General features: G+C 42.2%; 2 protein-coding genes across 2 annotated transcripts; one reads left to right on the top strand and one right to left on the bottom strand.

Annotated features, from left to right (window-relative positions):
* Positions 1-202: 202 nt before the first annotated feature.
* Positions 203-6502, bottom strand: gldn (gliomedin). Its single transcript, XM_050034166.1, has 10 exons — positions 5641-6502; positions 4450-4501; positions 3860-3877; positions 3623-3721; positions 3158-3250; positions 2968-3075; positions 2657-2740; positions 2440-2565; positions 2186-2336; positions 203-1649 (listed from the first exon to the last, which is right to left on the bottom strand). Exons 1-10 carry the CDS (start codon positions 6184-6186, stop codon positions 1184-1186), a joined length of 1743 nt encoding a protein of 580 aa, XP_049890123.1. The 5' UTR covers positions 6187-6502; the 3' UTR covers positions 203-1183.
* Positions 6503-12016: 5514 nt separating this feature from the next.
* LOC126383833 (aromatase) lies at positions 12017-14905 on the top strand. The gene is made up of 9 exons (XM_050034584.1): positions 12017-12212; positions 12311-12461; positions 12561-12715; positions 12803-12967; positions 13084-13198; positions 13316-13427; positions 13634-13796; positions 13883-14124; positions 14648-14905. Exons 1-9 carry the CDS (start codon positions 12017-12019, stop codon positions 14903-14905), a joined length of 1557 nt encoding a protein of 518 aa, XP_049890541.1.
* Positions 14906-19375: the final 4470 nt, after the last annotated feature.

Here is a 19375-nt window from a genome sequence, read left to right as displayed (position 1 = left end):
ATATATCCTTCAAACACAGACTGTAGACCCCTCTGTCTGCTTCTCTCTGGAATCACTGTTTCATTTTTCCAAAAAATATGATAATATTTCTTCAGGGGAAAAGCCAACATTTCTTTGTAGAAGGTTTCTTCAGGGGAAAAGCCAACATTTCTTTGTAGAAGGAGAAAAACACCTACTTTTTGACATTATGAAAGACTTTGATATCAACAGATTTTCGAATATACGCAAATATTGCAATGCTGACCTTTTCAAGAAGGTGGCTGAAGGAATGAAAGAGAGAGGCAGTGTTCGCATGGTCACGCTCGAAAACTTTGAAGAAATCCTATTTTGATGCAAGGAAGCAAAATGACAAGCAGCTCCAGCTGTTCCACTTTTCTGTATTTTAATGTGATAATCGACACATTAGGGCACTTTAATCAGAGAATGCACAGCTGCATGTAAACGGGAATATTAGTGGAATATTCATTTTCAGAAAAACAGGAATATTTTGTGCGTTTAAACTAAGTCATTAGCCGTTGTTTAGCCTACAATGTTGTGTTTCTAATACGCAAGTAGCCTACTTAAACAAGTCTTGCTTGGCTTAAATATTGACGACCCGTAGAACAATGAATAAATAGGAAACTAGCGCCCTTCTTGCTGACGGACCTGATGACACACGTCAATGGGCTGAACAGAGATGATGTGTTAGATAACATCATGTGTCTAAGAAACTGTTTTTTTTTAGTTGGGGGGAGTCATTTCAAGGTAAAGTTATATGTGGCAATACTCCCAAACAAGGGCAGAGGCATTTTTTCTTTCTTACTAGTCCTGTAACGTTATCCCTTCCATTCACTGTCACCATCATTCTCAGCTCGACTGCCTGTTCCACCAGTAGAGACTGACCTCTGGTGGTGCTTGCTGTGCACTACAATACATCGCCTCAATACAGCATCTCCGTATCAGTTTAATACTAAGAAGAGCGTCTGTATTTTTGATGGATTTGAAAATCATGTCTGGATTTTTAAATTCCCCAGAATACAATAATACCATGATACAGCCCAAGCCTAGTGTACATCTGTCTCAAAAACCTAAATTTAATCATTTCCAAAGATGGAGTGAGTAGTTGGCAGTCAGCAGGCATTTGGCTCTCACTACGTAACAGTCACGCCTGCATGTTGTCTGTCGTGTTCAGATGGTGTGTTTTTCACTCGTCTGAGATGAAGTGGACCACGTAGAGCTTAACGTAGCCGTGGTCCCACACATACAGGTGTCTGTCCTTCGGGCTGTAGGAGAGCATCGCCAGCACTCCGCCTGGAGACCTCAAGTCAAAGGTCACGTTCACCGGCTTTCCCTTCAGCAGGTCAAAAGCAAAGGTGACTCTGGTGTCTTTGGTGTCGGTGACGTACAGGACGCCGCAGGCGATGAAGGCGTTGCCAGCCTTGGTGCGGGGGTAGGTGGTGTTTATGTAGGAAGTGACGGAGAAGGTCTTCTGGTCCAGCTGGGCCACCGTGATGCTTTCATCTATGCTGGAGGCAAAGATCAGCCACAAGCCGTTCTCGTCTGCTGCCAGTTTGAAGTAGGTCTTGGAGTTGTGGAGCAGGTAGGCGAGATTGTGGTACAGAGCATTTTCTATGGTAAGAGTGTGAAGCCTCTTGGTGGTGAAGTCAAATCTGTGAACAAACAAGCAGCAAGTTGTTAATGGAGTGGAGCGGAACAAATGGATATGATGGCAAGGTTCAAGGTTATTGTCCCCCCCATGGGCAAATTTGTTTTGCAACTACAAATGGAAAACATCAACAACACATCAACACAAAAAATCACCAGAGCTAGAGCACACCAAGTAATATAACATGTACAAAGTTTGCAAAAGAACTGCAAGGGATACAGCCAGAGATCTACTCGCTATTAAGCATATCAGTCGCAATTGGGATGAAGGAGACATGAAATCTCTTGGTCATCTTGTGGACGTACAAGGGGCTGAAGTTTAAACTCATCCAGGGGTGGATGGTCCTCGCAGTCCAATAAAGTGCTTCTAAGGACCTGGCGGCCAGTTGAAAATGTTGAAGAGCTTGGCCGGACTTCTCTCCGAAATCCTACTGTCAATGTTGACAAAACATCCAAGTGTATTCTCTCTGGACAGGTTTAGATTTCCAAACCAAGCAATAGTGCAAATAGTTGAAACAGATTCAATGAAATGTCGCCTCACCTGGCAATGCTGGAAGTACCGGCGATGTGATAATAGAAGGAACCGTTGTGAACAGTGTGGCCGCAGCCCTGGTAGAACTTTCTAACATCCACAGTGTCGCTGCTGCTGTTCTGGAAGGAGGCGATACTTTTATACTCCTTCACCACACGACCTGGGGAAGAACAAGCAAAATGTTCACTGCTTGAGCTCATTATCAGAGATCCCACAGTTTATCATCCCTGCATTGCTTCGATGGTCCTCTGCATCCAACCTACCAGAAAAGTGTTCTGCCACCCAGATTCGCTCATCATTCAGCTGAGCGGTGTCTTTCATCCACGTGCCAAATGTGCTCTCCATCTTTGACACATTCCTGGGGTTGATCAGAGACTTAATCAGGCACTCTGAGGGGAAACAAAACAACAAGCTTAGATGCTCACATCTCTACCACAGAGCTCATATCATACATGTAGAAACAGTTCTTTGAACACGCACCGTTCTTCTTAACAGGTTTCCCGTGTAGCTTCACAGCCTCCTTTACAGATGAGGTCTCATCATTTGGAATTGCGTGTAACAGCCCTGTTACAAATAAAGTTATTTTACGTTATTCACAGTGTTCACACATGGTGTGTGCTTGACAAAGCGATCTCACAGAGTCCATGTGGTAGGTGCTCTGGAACTTTCGATCATGTTACACAGTCTTCCTCAGCAGATGGAGTTGCCCAGTTTTAATGGAATTGTAGTTACAGTAAACCTTCAAATTTCAATTTCAATTCCATTTGATAAGGTCAACAAAGGCCTCTTACCCAGGGTATGAGCCGCCTGAAGGTTGGCTCTGTGGTGCCTTGTTCTGGGAGGCCCCTGAGGACCAGGAGGTCCTGGGGGACCAGGAGGACCTGGAGGACCAGGAGGGCCTGTACAAAGAATAAAGGACGAATTGTAAACCCTCTTGATGTACAAAATAAGGTTTATTCTTATATGTAAAGCTCTACTTGCCCTCAATAATGACATCATTGGATGGTTGTCCCTTCTCTCCAGGCGGACCAGCTTCTCCTCGCTCTCCTTTTTCACCAGGTTCTCCTTTCTCACCTGAAGGAGGACATTATGCCAAATAGCTCAGAGACTGCATTCATAAACTCACTACACTTGACCCTATTGTTAAAGCCATGAACTATTCCATTGACTTCCTCTGGTGAATCATGCAATCCTGTGTGGTGAACACAGTGAAGTGGGAGAACACTGGGTAGGAGTTAGTATGTTCTGAGTTTGTGTCTTTGTGTGTGTGTGCATGGTTTAAAGTGGTTGCGTGTGTGTCTTGGTATTTTTAACCCCAGGTTATACTCAACCCTTTGACTGTCACATTGTAACCGTAGTTCTTCACTAAAATGGCCAGCGTTGCCCGAGGCATTGATACAAATAGATGGTGAGTAAAAACAGAATAGAGCCTCACTTTTTCTTTACCTTTTTTTCCTCTTTTCCCATCAGCCCCGGGCACTCCATTCACTCCTGGGATGCCATCAGTCCCATTGTGGCCGGGCATACCATCCGCACCGGGCAAACCTACAGTAAGACAGAAAAGTCTTCACCATGGACTGAGTGGAAAACACATTGAGCAAAGATATGGGTCAGTAAACCTCAAAGGAGACATACAGTGTGGCTGGTTTTTAAATTTGGATCCAGATTTAAGGGTTCACTTACCAGGCGGTCCCGGTGGTCCTGCAACAGAAGGTTAGAGGATGTTAGTGGATAAAAGGTGATATTCTGGACATGAGTAGGTTGCTTAAGCATAGTTTTCAAGGGGACGCAAGGGACGCATCCCCCTTAATATTGAGAACATATACATTCGTCCCCACCAATAAAAACATGATATTAGCAGAGGACTTTTATTCTGATGAAATTAAAGACATTTCCACCATAAATAGCTGCAGAAAGGGCACACATTGGTGCATAGAAATTCACTAGAATGCAGAAAATTATGTGTCTGATGCTCAACATTTCCTGGGGGAGCACACCCAAACTCCCCTGTCTTATAGGTGTCCCTCTATATGTTGAGAGAATACGTGTTCTCTTGGTAGGCAGTGGTTTCCAACTGGTCCAGCCACGGGGTCCAGATTTCTCCTTAGTTCAAGTGTGCTGAAAACTCACTGTACTTCAAAGCAAAGTGTATTTTTTACAAACTTGACACACACAAGACACTTGGGGTCCATTCAGAATGGAACCACGACCCACTTTTGGACCGTGACCCACCAGTTGGAAACCACCGGTTTAAAGTATATGGATAGACATACCGGCGATGCAGACTCCTTTGGTGCTGTTGCAAATGTCGATCAGCAATTTTATCTGAAGAGGAAAAGAAAACATAAAAATGTGATTAAAATACATCTATAACATCTACAGTATGGGGTGATGGAGCAAAAATAGCTGTGGGCCCCCACTGACGCCCAGTATCACCAGTGGCGGAAACATTAAGATACTTTACTTATATAAAAGTAGCAATGCACCTCCATAAATATACTCCATTATAATTTAAACTGTTATTAAAGTAAAAGTATATTTATTTTTTTCATTCATTTTCCGTAACCGCTCATCCTGTTAGGGGTCGCGGGGCGCTGGAGCCTATCCTAGCTGACAACCATTCACACTCACATTCACACCTACGGCCAATTTAGAGTCACCAATTAACCTGCATGTCTTTGGACTGTGGGAGGAAGCTGGAGTACCTGGAGAAAACCCACGCTGACCTGGGAAGAACAGGTCAGCCTGGGTTCAAACCAGGAACCCTCTTGCTGTGAGGCAACAACGCTTACCACTGCGCTACCACTTACCACTCATTGTACCGCCCCCCCTCCAAAAAAAAATATTATTATAAAAGTTAAAAAAAAAGAAAAAGAAAATTAAATAAATAAAATAATAAAAATAAAAGTATATTCTTCTTCTTATAATTATTATTATTAGCAATAATAATGATAATAATAATAATAATAAATATGAAAGTTTTACTAATGATATTTTCTAGTATGTAGAATCTTGATTTACAAAGCAGCTATAGCTAAATGTTGTGAAGTGTACTGCATATTTTCCTCTTTAATGTTATGGAGTAGCAGAATTTGTAGCATAATATGGGAATACTTAAGTACAGTACATGATTCTAAAAAACACTTGAGGGCCTTGGGATTATGTAATAATGCAGGTGTTGCCTTAAGGCCCTTTTTATTTCACTCTGCATCTTGCCAGTGGTGCAACAGCGTCACCAAACAAATAGGCAGTTAATCAAATTACCACAGGCGGAAACCTGCCGACCTCTGATGGTCACAGGCCCCAAAATTATTGTCCATTTAAACCAGTGGGTGATGCAGCATTATTCAGCAATGACAAAATAATAATCTAAGACTGTGTTCAGTATTTATTAAATCTATTTCCCTGTATGCCCTCATTCTTTTTCTCTCATATACAGTCCACCAGCAGGTATCTCATCTCACCGGCACCATGGAGTAAGTCATCATCATCATCATGTCATCCTGCACGTGCGCCTTGTGGTAACTCTGGCTGTGTCGGTGCTTGTGCTTCATCTCATTCTTCATCTTCTTCTCTGCTTCCTCTCCCACCTCCTGGCTGACCTCCTGCTGACTGACCTCCTGTTCATCCTCCTGGGGAATCTCCTGCACCTCTTGCTGTAGCTCCTTCTCCAGCTCTTCACTTCTCTTATTCCTCGAGTACTGGTACTGATACTGAGGCTGGTGCCCCGCACTGGCCCGCATCCCCGCCGCTCCTCTCGGCACCTCCTGGAGGAACTCCACCACGGAGCTCTGCTCCACCTCTGTCAGCTTTGCCCCTGTCTGCTCCAGCAAGACACGCTGCTGATTCTGCTGGACCAAGAGCACTAGGAGGCCCACAGAGTTCATCAACGCCACAATGCACGTCCCGTACAGCACCATCCGCTGAGGGAGAGTCATGCTGGGGGTCGGGATCCACATGGTTACCACTTCACCTCCTCTTTTCTGAGGGTCACCCACCAACTTCAGCATTCACAGGAGGATACAGCTCCAGCACAGCAGAGAATAGAGAAGGTCAAAGTCAAACAGGACAGAAAAAGTCCTCGAGGTTGGCACCAAAAATCAATTTAAAATAGAGTCGAACTAATCCAAAGGAAGGAGAAGGAGGAGAAGGTTAAAGAGGAAAAAAGGAAGTTCTTCGCTGAAATTCAAGGTGTTGTCCACGTTATCTGAAAGCTCCAAATAGAGTCCAGTCAGCTTTAGTGTCTGTGCTCCAACCGGGTCGTCTTTCTGAAGGCAGACTGGTAAATACAGTGCTTGTTGTGTTGTTCGCCAAGTGGAGAAGGGGTTGTGTATATGTGTGTGTGTGTGTGTGCACATGCAAACCAGTAATGTAGGAGTGGGCATTACACAATCTTCTGGGCTTGTCTGGGATGAAACCCCCGCCTGTTCAGTCACCTGATTTATATTCAGCATAACCCATTCTACTGCACCGCCGTGGGCAGACTGACATCACACACACACGCACACACACACACACACACACACACACACACACACACACACACACACACACGCACACACACACACACACACATATGCACAATGTACGCACAAAAGTACTCACATACATAACACGTGAAAGCTTGAGTAACACCAGACAAACTGACTGGTCATTGATGTTTACAGACTTTTACACATTATCATTATTATTATAAGTCATAATAGAAGTACAACAGAGCCAATGTTGAATGAAAAGCAAATACATGACATCAAAATGCATTAACATCATTGTAGTTCCCACTGAGTTCATGTCCACTCCTGCATCCTCCCATCATTTCTCCCCCGGCGCTGGTCCTTGTCACATCCTCACAGCTTCCATCCACCAACTGCAACCATGACCCATTTCCATTGCTTTGATTTGGGCCAGAAAAGTGACATTTCACCGCAAAGATGACAGGAAAAAAAAACTCCAGGCATTTGAAGCATCCTTCACTGTGAAAGAGAGTTGGTGCTTCCCCTTTTTGACTCAAGTGCAGGTTCTGTTATTACTGTAATAACAAATTTTGTTTCAATAAGACACTTAATTGGCCTCTCTGGCGATGTGGAGTGGGGCTGGATTCATGTAGCTGACCTACATGCTCTTACAGCCTTATTATGCCCCATATAACTTTGATACCCACACACACACACACTCATGCACAGGAAGAGGTAGAGAGAGAAATATAAAGCAGTATTACTGTGAGATTGCGGTCCTGGTCTCTGTTGACCGGAGCTGCAGTATGTGGGCTCTTGCCTGAGGCTGTAGGTTACCGACAGCCAGTTGTTGGACAGCTTGAATCGCTCTAGCAGATGTGTATACGTGTAAGCACATACGGTCTTAAGAGCACTGAGGTCGTTCCTTTGTTGTCTCTCATTCACTGCGCTCTGAGCTCGACCAGCTGAGACTAGGAACAAAAAGCAACCATTCGTTCCACCTCTCTGATTTAAAATACTCAAGGGAAAGACTGCACCACAAGGATCTTAAAAATATTTTTTATAATCTTTGCAAAGCTGCTAAATGAAAGCAAGGATGCATTAATTACAGCATGTCAGCGTGCCCACAAAATCTTCTCACCCTCTGGTCTCTCAGTGACCTTTGCTGGTTCTGTTCTCTCCCTTCCCGAGGTGCAGCTGCTGGGAGAGCGGCCTTATCTTGCCTCTTACCATCGAGCTGAGAGATTCATGTCCATCCTGCTGCTGCAAGCCAAGGACAGCCAGATGGACACGTATTCCCACAAACTTTATCCTCCCACCCATCTCTTTTCTCTGTCCAAGTGCCTTTTTTTCTCTTTAAACTGTTATCTATGAAGTACCACAAGTTTAATTATTTAGAAACTACAAGTCAGCAAAGTCACTGAGAATTAAAAAACAGAATAAATTGCATTAAAGGGACAGTTCGGATTTTTTGAAGTGGGGTTGTATGAGGCACTTATCCATAGTCAGTGTATTACCTGAGCAAATTTATGGCTGTGGACAGGGGGGCAGCAGCAAAACATATTTTCACAGTCTGTTCCAACAGGGAGGCCGTTAACAAATGGAGCGACACCTGCAAGCTACTTCAGGCAGTCAGCTCGAGCTGCTCTGATTCATACACACACGTCATACGTCACTCTACATATGTTATCTACAAAACACACCCTCCCAATTTGGCGGTCTATTTAAGCTGCAAAATCTTCCCAGCTCTCCCTTTGCATCGTCTACATCACCGCTGCCCTGCATCAGTACTGCTACTCGCTCTTTCAGCCCTACCTCCAGCATCCACCTGCAGGAACTGAGCTCCAAATATTTAATCATCACTTCCCAATATCTCATGTAGATATATCTGCGGGGAGTGATGAGGCCAGAGTCTAGATGCCAAACTCTAACTATGTTCTGCTGTTGAAATAACATTAAAACATGACTGAACTTCCCCATCTACTCTCGTCAAAGCCACCAGACTCCATTGACAAAAACAGTAATTTTGGCTCACTGAACACGAGAGCTGCTGGTCTACCACTGCCTCAATTAGTTAGTTAGTTTGCGTTATTGTGTGACTTTGGTGAATGTGAACTAATCCTTATAAATGCCAAAGTCACACGATAACACAAATCAACTAACTAATCGAGGCAGCTGTTGACCAGCAGCTCCTGTGTTCAGCCATGTTAAATTACTAGTTTTCTCAATGGAGTCTGGCTTTGAAGAGAGTGATACAACAGCTATAGATCTCTGTCAGAAATCACTGTCTAAAGCAAGTTACAGCAGTGAAAATATTGTACAGATAGCATGCACTTCAACTTTTTTTTAGGTGGGACTATTTTTGGTGGCAAAAATACATGTTGTTGTTGACCCCTCCACATCATTCCATTGCTTAGCCTTCATGCTGGTACTCTTCTCTGCTTCTCCAAACTGAGGGGAATGCAAACCAGTCAGTAACCAATCAGTAAAATAGTGTACTAAAGAAAATCACGGAAAAACGGAACCCCTAAACAGTCTAAATCTGAATTTAATGCAATGAGAAACATACACAATTGAGAAGAGTCTCAGAACTTCAAGTCCAGTATATTATGTAAGAGGAATTTATTACATAAGTGAAGTGATGGGACAGGCAGTAATACTGTCCATAGCACATAACTCACAGTGGCTTGTGAGAGCGGTGGTTGGGCAGCGAGTTTATCTACTGTTGTCACATCTCTTTACCATCTCTGCAATGCCCCCTTTCAATCTGAATTGTGAGATCAGTTCCTAAAGGTTGTTCAGGCAGGCCTCATATCATGAGTCTGAATTCATATCCCCTCTTATTTTCCACTTTGACTGCCTGTCAAGCCTCAAAGAGGAGTTGATAAATTCTGTTCCGACATCATACATATTCTGACATTTAACCACTGTCCTCCAGCTCTCTATCAATCTTATTTGTTCACTTCTGAACAACTCTCCTCACATGTGGCGGAGACAAAGATGTGGTTGACCACAACACAGAGCACAGAGACAAGGTTACATTAACCTCTGTTTTCGGGAGAAACGGGGTTGTTGTCCCCGCGTAATCATGCAGAACAATCTAGGTCCGAGCCATCATACAGGGCATCGTTATCAAGGCAGGCCCTCAGCACACAGTCGCTCATTTGAACTATGCGCATTCTTGGAGTCAAATGTGGGCGGTGAGTGAATTCACAGAGTCCTTTATACGGAATGAGCAAATGGAACAAAGACATAGTCAGACATTGTCATAAATAGTGAAATAATAGAAAATAAATAAAACATCCACCCTGCCTAAAATTAAAGGGTCATTTTGGTATCTTTAAACCTGCCTGCTCCCCTAAGTGACTAATGGGAAGCACAATTTTTGAATTGACATGACTACAATCATTTTAGTGTGTATAAATGCAGCATATTTTCACATCTAACTGGGTGAATTAAGGATTTATTCCAACCAAACCAGTGATCTTCATTTTGTTTCTGTCAATTTTGAATGAAGTGTGTTTTACAATGACAAAATTACTCTTTATTCAAATGGAATCTGGTGGGTTTGGTGATGGCAATTTTGGGGCCGTTCCTGATTAAACAAAAAGGATCTTACTATTTCACAAAAAGGTCTGTCTCTGTATGGTTTCTTTCCATAACGTTGTCAGACACTTATAATAATCTGAGCCTGTTAGTGGCAAAAAACCCAAAAACAAAACACTTTTAGTGAATGTAAACTGTCAGTGCATAAATGCCTCTGAGTGGTTACTTTGCAGCCTATTTTGCTGCTGCTGGCTGCATTCCTGTCATTCAATAAAATGACTGACTAAAAAATTGGGACAATAAGTTTACATAACAGAAACAACAGCAAAAGGCAGTGATGATCAATGCAGCAATCCCCAGTGACAGCAACATCAGGACATGAGAATCTCAAAAACACCAAGGGCTGAAAGAGGAGCTGGAAAAGATGCGGTGAGCAAAGCCAACAGTGGTGCCAGTGGTAACTGGAGCACTGAGGACTGCGACCCCCAAACTTTTATTCCTTTGTATTCTTTTCCATACCTTCACCAAGGATATTTTACAATTTATATTTAATCCTTGCTATCATCATCATATTTCTGTCATTCCTATTAATATGATTGTTGTTTCATTTTGTAGTCATGTCTTCTCTGGTCTCACTTGTGAATGAAATCTTGATCTCAATTAGACACCCTGATAAAATAAAATATACATAACAAGTCAATGGCTGTCAGAATTAAGTTGCACGAATATGTGTGTAAGATATGTTTAGATAGACACAGAGGATACCGTACACAAATAATAGGGTTTGATGAAACCATGAATAGTCAAAAAATAATCTCAAGTACAAGACAAGAGCTTAAAAATACTGAGGTAATGAATTTGAGTCTGCAAAATAATCCTAATGATTTGAATATTTAATCAGCTGCCCTATTAGTTTTTTTATTCATAGCAGCTTCACTACATGATAATCTAAAAGCCGTTTTCTAAGAACTCCCTCCACTTCAGTACAATTTTCAATGGTGAGAATTATTGTTGCATTAGTGAGAGCACAGTTTTCTATTTATTCATGTATGTCTTTATTTTTCGTGACCTGAAAACAGTCAAATTTAATGACCTTAATCAATACGGTATCTGTCTTTAAAATCCCCAGTATGTATAACTCTGAAGCTCTGAGAGCTTCTACAGAACCTGTGTTTATAGTCATCTCATAAACACCAGTGTTCATGATTTTGTTTTCATCATGTTGCAGTAAATCTTAAGATCCAGTTCAGCGCCTCCCTGCTCTGCTCCTCCATCTGCTGGTGGTGTGATGGAGGAATTTGATCATATATACTGTATATTGTAATGACAGATACAGTTTATATTATTAAAAAATAATATTTAAAACAGAAAGCATTTTAAATGCATTCGAGATTGTCCTTGTGTGTCTTCCCTTTATAGATAAAATGGATGTCTCTTAAAAAAAACACAGAATTTAATTTTGCAGGACAGATAAAGCTAATGACGTCAATACATTGATTTCCTCTTTGTGGGATCCAATCAGATTCTTTTGATGTTCAAAGGGGGAGCCAGACTTGCTCCTCATCACCAAACTGTCAAATACAACCTGTGAACTCACAACATGAAATGAACTGAGTCCTGTACGCTCAAGGGCACAGGCTCAAATCCAACCCCTCAAGGCTGTGACTGTATTGTTTACCTTTCTCCTCCTCTGTTGTGGCTTTTGCATTACCCTGACCCAGCTCGTAACCCAGCTCAGACCACATATAAGGAGAAAGCTGTGCTGAGGCAGCTCTCATCACTCGGACCTGTTGCTGGGTTTGTGCAGTTGTGGTGCGGGTTGTTTTAAATCTGCCTTCTTATGGATCTCATCTCTGCTTGTCAACGGGCGATGACTCCTGTGGGTTTGGATGACATGGTGGCAGACCTGGCCACTATGTCTCCAAACGCCACTGCAGTGGGATCACCGGGCATCTCCGTGGCAACCAGACTCCTAATCTTGCTTATCTGTGTGCTGCTGGCTGCCTGGAACCACACAGACAAGAAAACTGTGCCAGGTAGGGTCAATAGTTTGAAGCTTTGCAGTTACTTTCTTTGTGCAGGTGGCAATACTGTCACTTAAGCTGAGATACATCACTGTCATTTACCACAACAGGTCCGTCTTTCTGTCTGGGTTTGGGGCCACTTCTGTCATATGTGAGGTTCATCTGGACTGGCATAGGCACAGCCAGCAACTACTACAACAACAAGTATGGAGACATTGTGAGAGTCTGGATCAATGGAGAGGAGACACTCGTACTCAGCAGGTTGGTCACCTCTGTTCATGCTGATGAATGAAGTCACCAGTCAATCCAGGTGTAAATTCATAATCTGATTTGTAATTTTGTTTTTCTGTCACACATTAGGGCATCAGCGGTGCACCACGTACTAAAAAATGGGAATTACACGTCACGTTTTGGGAGCAAGCAGGGACTCAGCTGCATCGGCATGAACGAGAGAGGCATCATATTCAACAACAACGTGGAGCTGTGGAAAAAGATTCGCACCTACTTCTCCAAAGGTGACATTTTAACCTCTGATTATTCTGGCAGACTTGATCCAGCTATTCAGGGATTTCAGATGTGATATATTTGACTTTCTGCATCAGCCCTGACAGGTCCGGGCTTGCAGCAGACAGTGGAGGTCAGTGTCTCCGCAACACAGACTCACCTGGACGACCTGGACGGTTTGGGTCATGTGGATGTCCTCAGTTTGCTGCGCTGCACCGTGGTCAACATCTCCAACAGACTCTTCCTGGATGTACCTGTCAATGGTGAGTAGACATGCATTAATCTCTTAGTTTACAGTATCATGCATGTTGTTAATCAGATATCTGTTCAAGGGCGTAGGTTTTGTGTTCCTGATGCATTTGTTTGACCCTCTGTCCAGAAAAAGAACTGCTGCTGAAGATCCTCAAGTATTTTGACACATGGCAGACTGTGTTGATCAAACCTGACGTCTACTTCAAGTTTGACTGGATTCACCAGAGGCACAAGACAGCAGCGTGAGTCACTCCATCACTTTATTATTATTCATTCTCCTTCATACACAGGCCCACCTTTAGGTTTTCTGGGTGAGCTCTTCTTTTATAATCAAGTGTGATATATCTGTCATCTCACAGCCAGGAGCTGCAAGACGCCATAGAAAGTCTTGTAGAGCAGAAGAGGAGAGACATGGAGCAGGCAGATAAGCTCGATAACATAAACTTCACTGCAGAGCTCATATTTGCACAGGTCAGTCAGAGAGTTTGAATCGCTGCCAGTACTTTTGGCAAACACTCAAAGTTCCTCAATTTCAAATAAAAGTCCCCTTTGTCCTTTTTTAAAAGCCCTTTCAGACTTCAAACCATATCTCAGAAATACTCTATTGATCAATTACACTTTTTTACTGCCAAGTAACACCAGTCAGCTTAATTACATTTGTGGGTGTGTGTTTTCAGAACCATGGCGAACTGTCTGCAGAGAACGTGAGGCAGTGCGTGCTGGAGATGGTGATCGCAGCACCAGACACCCTGTCCATCAGCCTCTTCTTCATGCTGCTGCTCCTCAAACAGAATCCAGATGTGGAGCTGCAGCTGCTGCAGGAGATAGACACCGTTGTAGGTAAGATGAAATGCAGTAGAGATTAAGAGCTAGAAGTAGTGAGTGTTTAAGTGTCATGACATCTCATTGCCATCGTCTCGCTGCAGGTGAGAGACAGCTTCAGAACGGTGACCTTCAAAAGCTGCAGGTGCTGGAGAGCTTCATCAATGAATGCTTGCGCTTCCACCCTGTGGTGGACTTCACCATGCGTCGAGCCCTGTCTGATGACATCATAGATGGCTACAGGGTACCGAAGGGCACAAATATCATCCTGAACACCGGCCGCATGCACCGGACTGAGTTTTTCCTCAAAGCCAATGAATTCAGTCTGGAAAACTTTGAAAAAAATGTAAGTAGATGTATAATTTTTTGCCAAATTGAGGTTATATCTGCAACTCTGGCACTCAAAAGTGTAAGAGAAAATAACTTAAAGCAAATAAATAAACTCTTGAAGACCATGAAAGCCTGTTTTCCCATTCAGCTCCTTACTTTGAGCAATAGGGACCGACATGAAGGCACAATTTTCTGCCAAAGTTAGAACAATTTTGGATTTTGTACAGGAGATTTCACACTTATTTTTTTCTTTTTTCATCTCTGCTTTTCCTACTGGTTCAAAGTGGGCGGGGCTTAGCTGTACTCCGTACTCCTGTGCACCAATCAGGACTTAACATTTGAATCAGAATCTGATGATTGTTTGTTTATATTGCTACTGTCAATCAAATATGGTTTAAACCACACACACACACACACACACACACACACACACACACACACACAGCCCTGATGACTTTTGAGTGCCAAGCTTTTATTAAATCATTACACTATTATGTTGTCAGGGGGTTTAACTGCCTCTTCCCTCTGTCCTCCTTCAGGCTCCTCGCCGTTACTTCCAGCCGTTCGGCTCGGGCCCTCGCTCCTGCGTTGGCAAGCACATCGCCATGGTGATGATGAAATCCATCCTGGTAACGTTGCTCTCCCAGTACTCTGTTTGCCCCCATGAGGGCTTGACCCTGGACTGCCTCCCACAGACCAACAACCTCTCCCAGCAGCCCGTTGAGCATCAGCAGGAGGCTGAACATCTCAGCATGAGATTCTTACCCAGACAGAGAGGAAGCTGGCAAACACTCTGAGACTCTGACATTCAGTCTATGACCTCCATTACTGCATTTATGTTATCTCATGGCTGTACAAAGCTACGTTTTATATTTTGGTTTGTATCAAAAAATGTTTTTTTTACTTGAACTTTTATGCATTATGTGAAGTGTAAGTTTAGATGTCCTAATATTGAAATAAATGTAAATTATTGTGCAAATATTGTGTGTTTTTGTCTTCTTCTTTTTTTTTAATTTTTACTCATTTATCCTAAATGTTATTATATATATTTAGGGTTATTGGCATTTTGAAGCATTTTGCAAGGAAGAAAGTGACTCTTAGTGTGAAAAAACCTGACTCTTCTGTTTTTTTAAACTCTCCTCCTCTTTTTTTTTTAAAAACATCATATTTTAAGTGTTGTTTATATTGTCAGCTGAATTCCCCCCTTGGAGATTAATAAAGTATATTAAATTGAATTAAATAAATTTGTGTGTGAAAGATGCCGTAGAAAATGTGTACTGTTATTATTATAACACATTTTTTTTTAATAAAATAAGATTCTAAAATAAAATAATATAAATAAATACAAAAAAAATAAAATAAAATTGTTGTTGTACACAAAGATTTAAATAATAATAATGATAATAATAAATTCCAACCATGAACACCTCCTCAGATGACGGCGCAGGAATAATGTGGACATATTCGATAGAGTGGGGAAAAATCTTTGTATTTGCAAATATTAGTCAGGAGAGGGCGCTACAACACACAACACAGTGATTTAACTGCAGCACATCCTAAATAAAACAACCAATCTGTTCATTATGTTCAATTGCTGTGCCCCTGGGCAAACAAGGCAATAGATTTCACACACAGATGTTTCAATTTGTTTTGCTTCCACTCTCTAAACACCAGGACCACTCAGCGGATTATCCTGCAGAGCTCTACTCACAAACATGTTTGTTTGATTGTGAGAATAGAAACAGAGATGGAGGCACTGAGGCAGAAAAAGTGAGAGAAAATATACATGTAGACAAGGTTTGCAGCAGTTCCTGCAGAGATGGCACCCCTCAGCTGTCTCTCCAGTGATGCAAGAGAGTGAAACATCTAAAATAAGAGTCTCGATCTCAATTTCACTGATGCACAGCCACCTGGGAGCTGCGTGTGCTGATTACAGGGAGATGAGGAGAGTATGTCAGGAGAAAAAACACACATACACAAGTGCTTGGTAGGCTAATCAATATATGCAACAGACCATGTCATCACTCAGCAACAAGTTTATCCACTGTATGTGTGAACTGTAACAGTGTGTCTGTGTGTTTGTGCGCTGTATAGAGTATGCACTGAAACTGAAGCTTGGTCATATTTATGATTTTGCTCTATCTGTGTGTATCACAGACTGTTTCTTGCAGGTGTCCTGGGACTTAGGGAATGAATCACTATATTCTCATTAACCTCAGTGTTATTCTCATCCTCAATCAGGAAACAAATCATCTCAAGTACACTGCAGTAGCTCTGATTGCGCTTTGTGAGATGTATCTTGTAAATTTAGCAGGAAAACAATCATCACAACAGTCTCTGTGAAGCTCGATTCAACTGTTGAGAGTTAATTTAGAATTAGGTTACAAAAGATGGGCGTGAATAGAAGAACTTATCTTTCCATTACCCAAAAATCCTCATGATGGCACTTAGTTTGTCAGTCTATTTTGGCTAATCAAATTAAATTGAATCATTACTCTGTAGAGGATGGCTGCGGTCTAATAGTCACAAATAAAGTGTGTCCTGTTTTAAACTTTTCCTTGACCTCGATGGAAAACGTCATGAGGTACAAAAAAAAAAGAAGATGTGAAGGAGAATTCATAAGGACTTTGGAAAAGACAACCGCAGTGTTAAGAGAATCCGAATGCACTTATACTGGGCTCTATAGTTATGAGATGGTGGTAGTTATCGAAGTGGGTCTGTCATGGTGAAGCCGCAGTTGACCAAGGTGCTGTGCAAAATAAAAGAATGACACTTTCTATGTGTAAAAAAAGATTATAAAATACTAAAATATCAAAACCACTACAGACAATCAAATGCCATTGAAAACATGTACATTTTAAGATTTGTCTTATAAGTGTCAATGGAGGGGGAGCATTCGATTGGTAGTGGAAGGCTATTCCAGTACTTTGGAGCAGCTACCACAAAGGTACTATCTCCCTTACCCACCAGCCTCAAACATGGGACAGTTAAAAGACAGTGTTCAGAGGATCTAAGAGGTCAGGAGTTGGAGTAAGGGCAGAGAAGTTCAGCAATATGCTTTAACGACATGAATCTTAATTAAACTGCATGGAAATGATTGCTAAATTTATGCAAGACAGGCATGTTGTTTCTTCATCATTTAAACTGTTACTGTTGCAAGGAGATGTGGAATGGCATTATCAATCAATGGTCCAGTGTATCCTATGCTGAAGGAGATAAGGAAGACATCACTGCAGCATCTTTCCTCAGCATGTAGAGTGTGAAAATCTCTGGATTACAGGAAACTACAGGTAAGCTGACTGGGACACTCACACTGCAGCGTTGTTGTTGGATAAAAACGCCAAGCAGGGACAGGCAAACAGGAACCAAGGACGCAGAGGCAGGTCTTGTGGTCAGGGACAGAAGGCCGAGGCTTTACTGGGAATCAGATGAAGCAGGCAAGTCAGAGGCAGAGTCAGCAATGGGAGATCAGTACGAAATAAAGTTGCATGAGTGGTGCAGAACAATCTGGAAACAAGTGACTGAGAAGCTGGGGTACGAACTGGTTGGGAGTAATGAGGAACAGGTGAACTGAGTTGGCTTGATGAGATGGGCATAGTGGACAGGCAGGAGCGGGATAAGTATAGACAGGCGATTGATTGGCAGGTAGGCATGGCAGAGAGGCGGGATGAGTTGAAAATTACTGACTGAGGGCTGAGTGGCTGTGTATGCAGAAAAGAGCCGATAACCAGGAATCCAAAACTGTGACAACTTTACCTAGTTTATGGGTTCATGCTTGCCTTAGTGTCACCAGTGTGAGCTTTGACATCATGAGAAAATGCTCCCAAAGGCTTCAAAAGTTGTTGCAGCTCTTGGTTGTGCACCTCTGAATTCTTGTAACAAGGTGCACGCTGCCCTTTTCAGTTCAACATGGACGTCTTGGAAGAATGGCCATCATGACATCTCTATGACTCCTCTTCACTGAGACACCACAGGGATAGTCCAATGGCCTTAAATTCTTGGAAAGAAATAGTTCACCACACTGGGGAAAGAAGAGGCTGTTTGCCGCAGGGTGTGGAAAAACATGAAAGATTGCTGTAGAAGCTAAAAAAGCAGTCTCACGGAAAGAGTGGTGACTTGGGGGGAAACAAAACAGACTTGATTTGGGGTTAAAAAACAGAAATAATCTAAAGTACACAAATGCAATGGTAAGCATTACATCTGTTTACTGTTGTCAGACATTTGATAACATTCTTCCTGTAGTGCTCTTTGACCTCTTGCTTACTCACTGAATATTTTGTTTGTACGCTGCCTGTGCATGCTAACTCTCACGCCATCTATGATGCCATGATGTCTTATGCGAGTATAAACGCTTCAGGAACCTTCCTAAGCAAACAGGTGGATCAATAGAGATGGTGATTAAAGGTTTAAATTAATTGATAAAACATGTATTTGTAACATACTTAATAAGGTCCAGGTTAAATCCAGCTAAACTTGATAATAGTCCCATAGTGTGTGCCCTCTTTCTATTTATTTGTGTGTTGCTGTTGAGATGCTTTAAATTCTGGTTATATTCAGTTTGAGGGAGCGACAGTGCCACCTACTGTCAAAATTCTGTATCTGCTTGAAGAAGTGAACAGCGAGGGATTGTGGGTAGAGGAGCTACAGAGGATTTAAATTAGGTAACTAGCTTGTTGATGTTTGTGGACAAATATAAAGTTAACTTACCCAAAAAGCACGGAGAAGTTGTGCTGGCTTTATCTGTTTGCTGTTTGTCATTAAGTTCGCCATGTTTTTATTAAATTCATATTCGTTTTTATTATTTTTGCTGCCAGTAGGCTAAACATTGTCTGTTTTGCTGTTAGCTAACATTAGCATGATGCCGTCTCTCCAGATAGCGCATCAGATTGTCCACATGAGGTCACTTAAGAGGTGGGTCAGAGGCAGTTTATCAGTGTAAAAGTAGATAGAAAGATAGACAGACAGACAGACAGACAGACAGACCTGATAGATACTGATGGTGATTGAAAATGACAGTATTAGTATTAGGCCCTCACCCAAGGAAGTGATAATTAGGGCATCTTTTCACCCTGAAGCTAGTACACTGTAGTAAGTGCTAACTAATGTGACAGATGTTAAAACTGACAATTTAAAACTTAAATTGATACAGTCAATATGTGACCTGTGTGTGACATCTTCTGCTCTAATGAACCACTCAGAGCTGGTAACAGCCACATTTATTCATCTCATGGAAAACTCTTTGTAAGTCTGGGACAAACAGGAAAAGG

The sequence above is a fragment of the Epinephelus moara genome, chromosome 1, assembly GCF_006386435.1.
Source record: "Epinephelus moara isolate mb chromosome 1, YSFRI_EMoa_1.0, whole genome shotgun sequence".
NCBI lineage: Eukaryota > Metazoa > Chordata > Actinopteri > Perciformes > Serranidae > Epinephelus > Epinephelus moara.
This window is presented reverse-complemented; position numbering and strand designations above follow the sequence as displayed.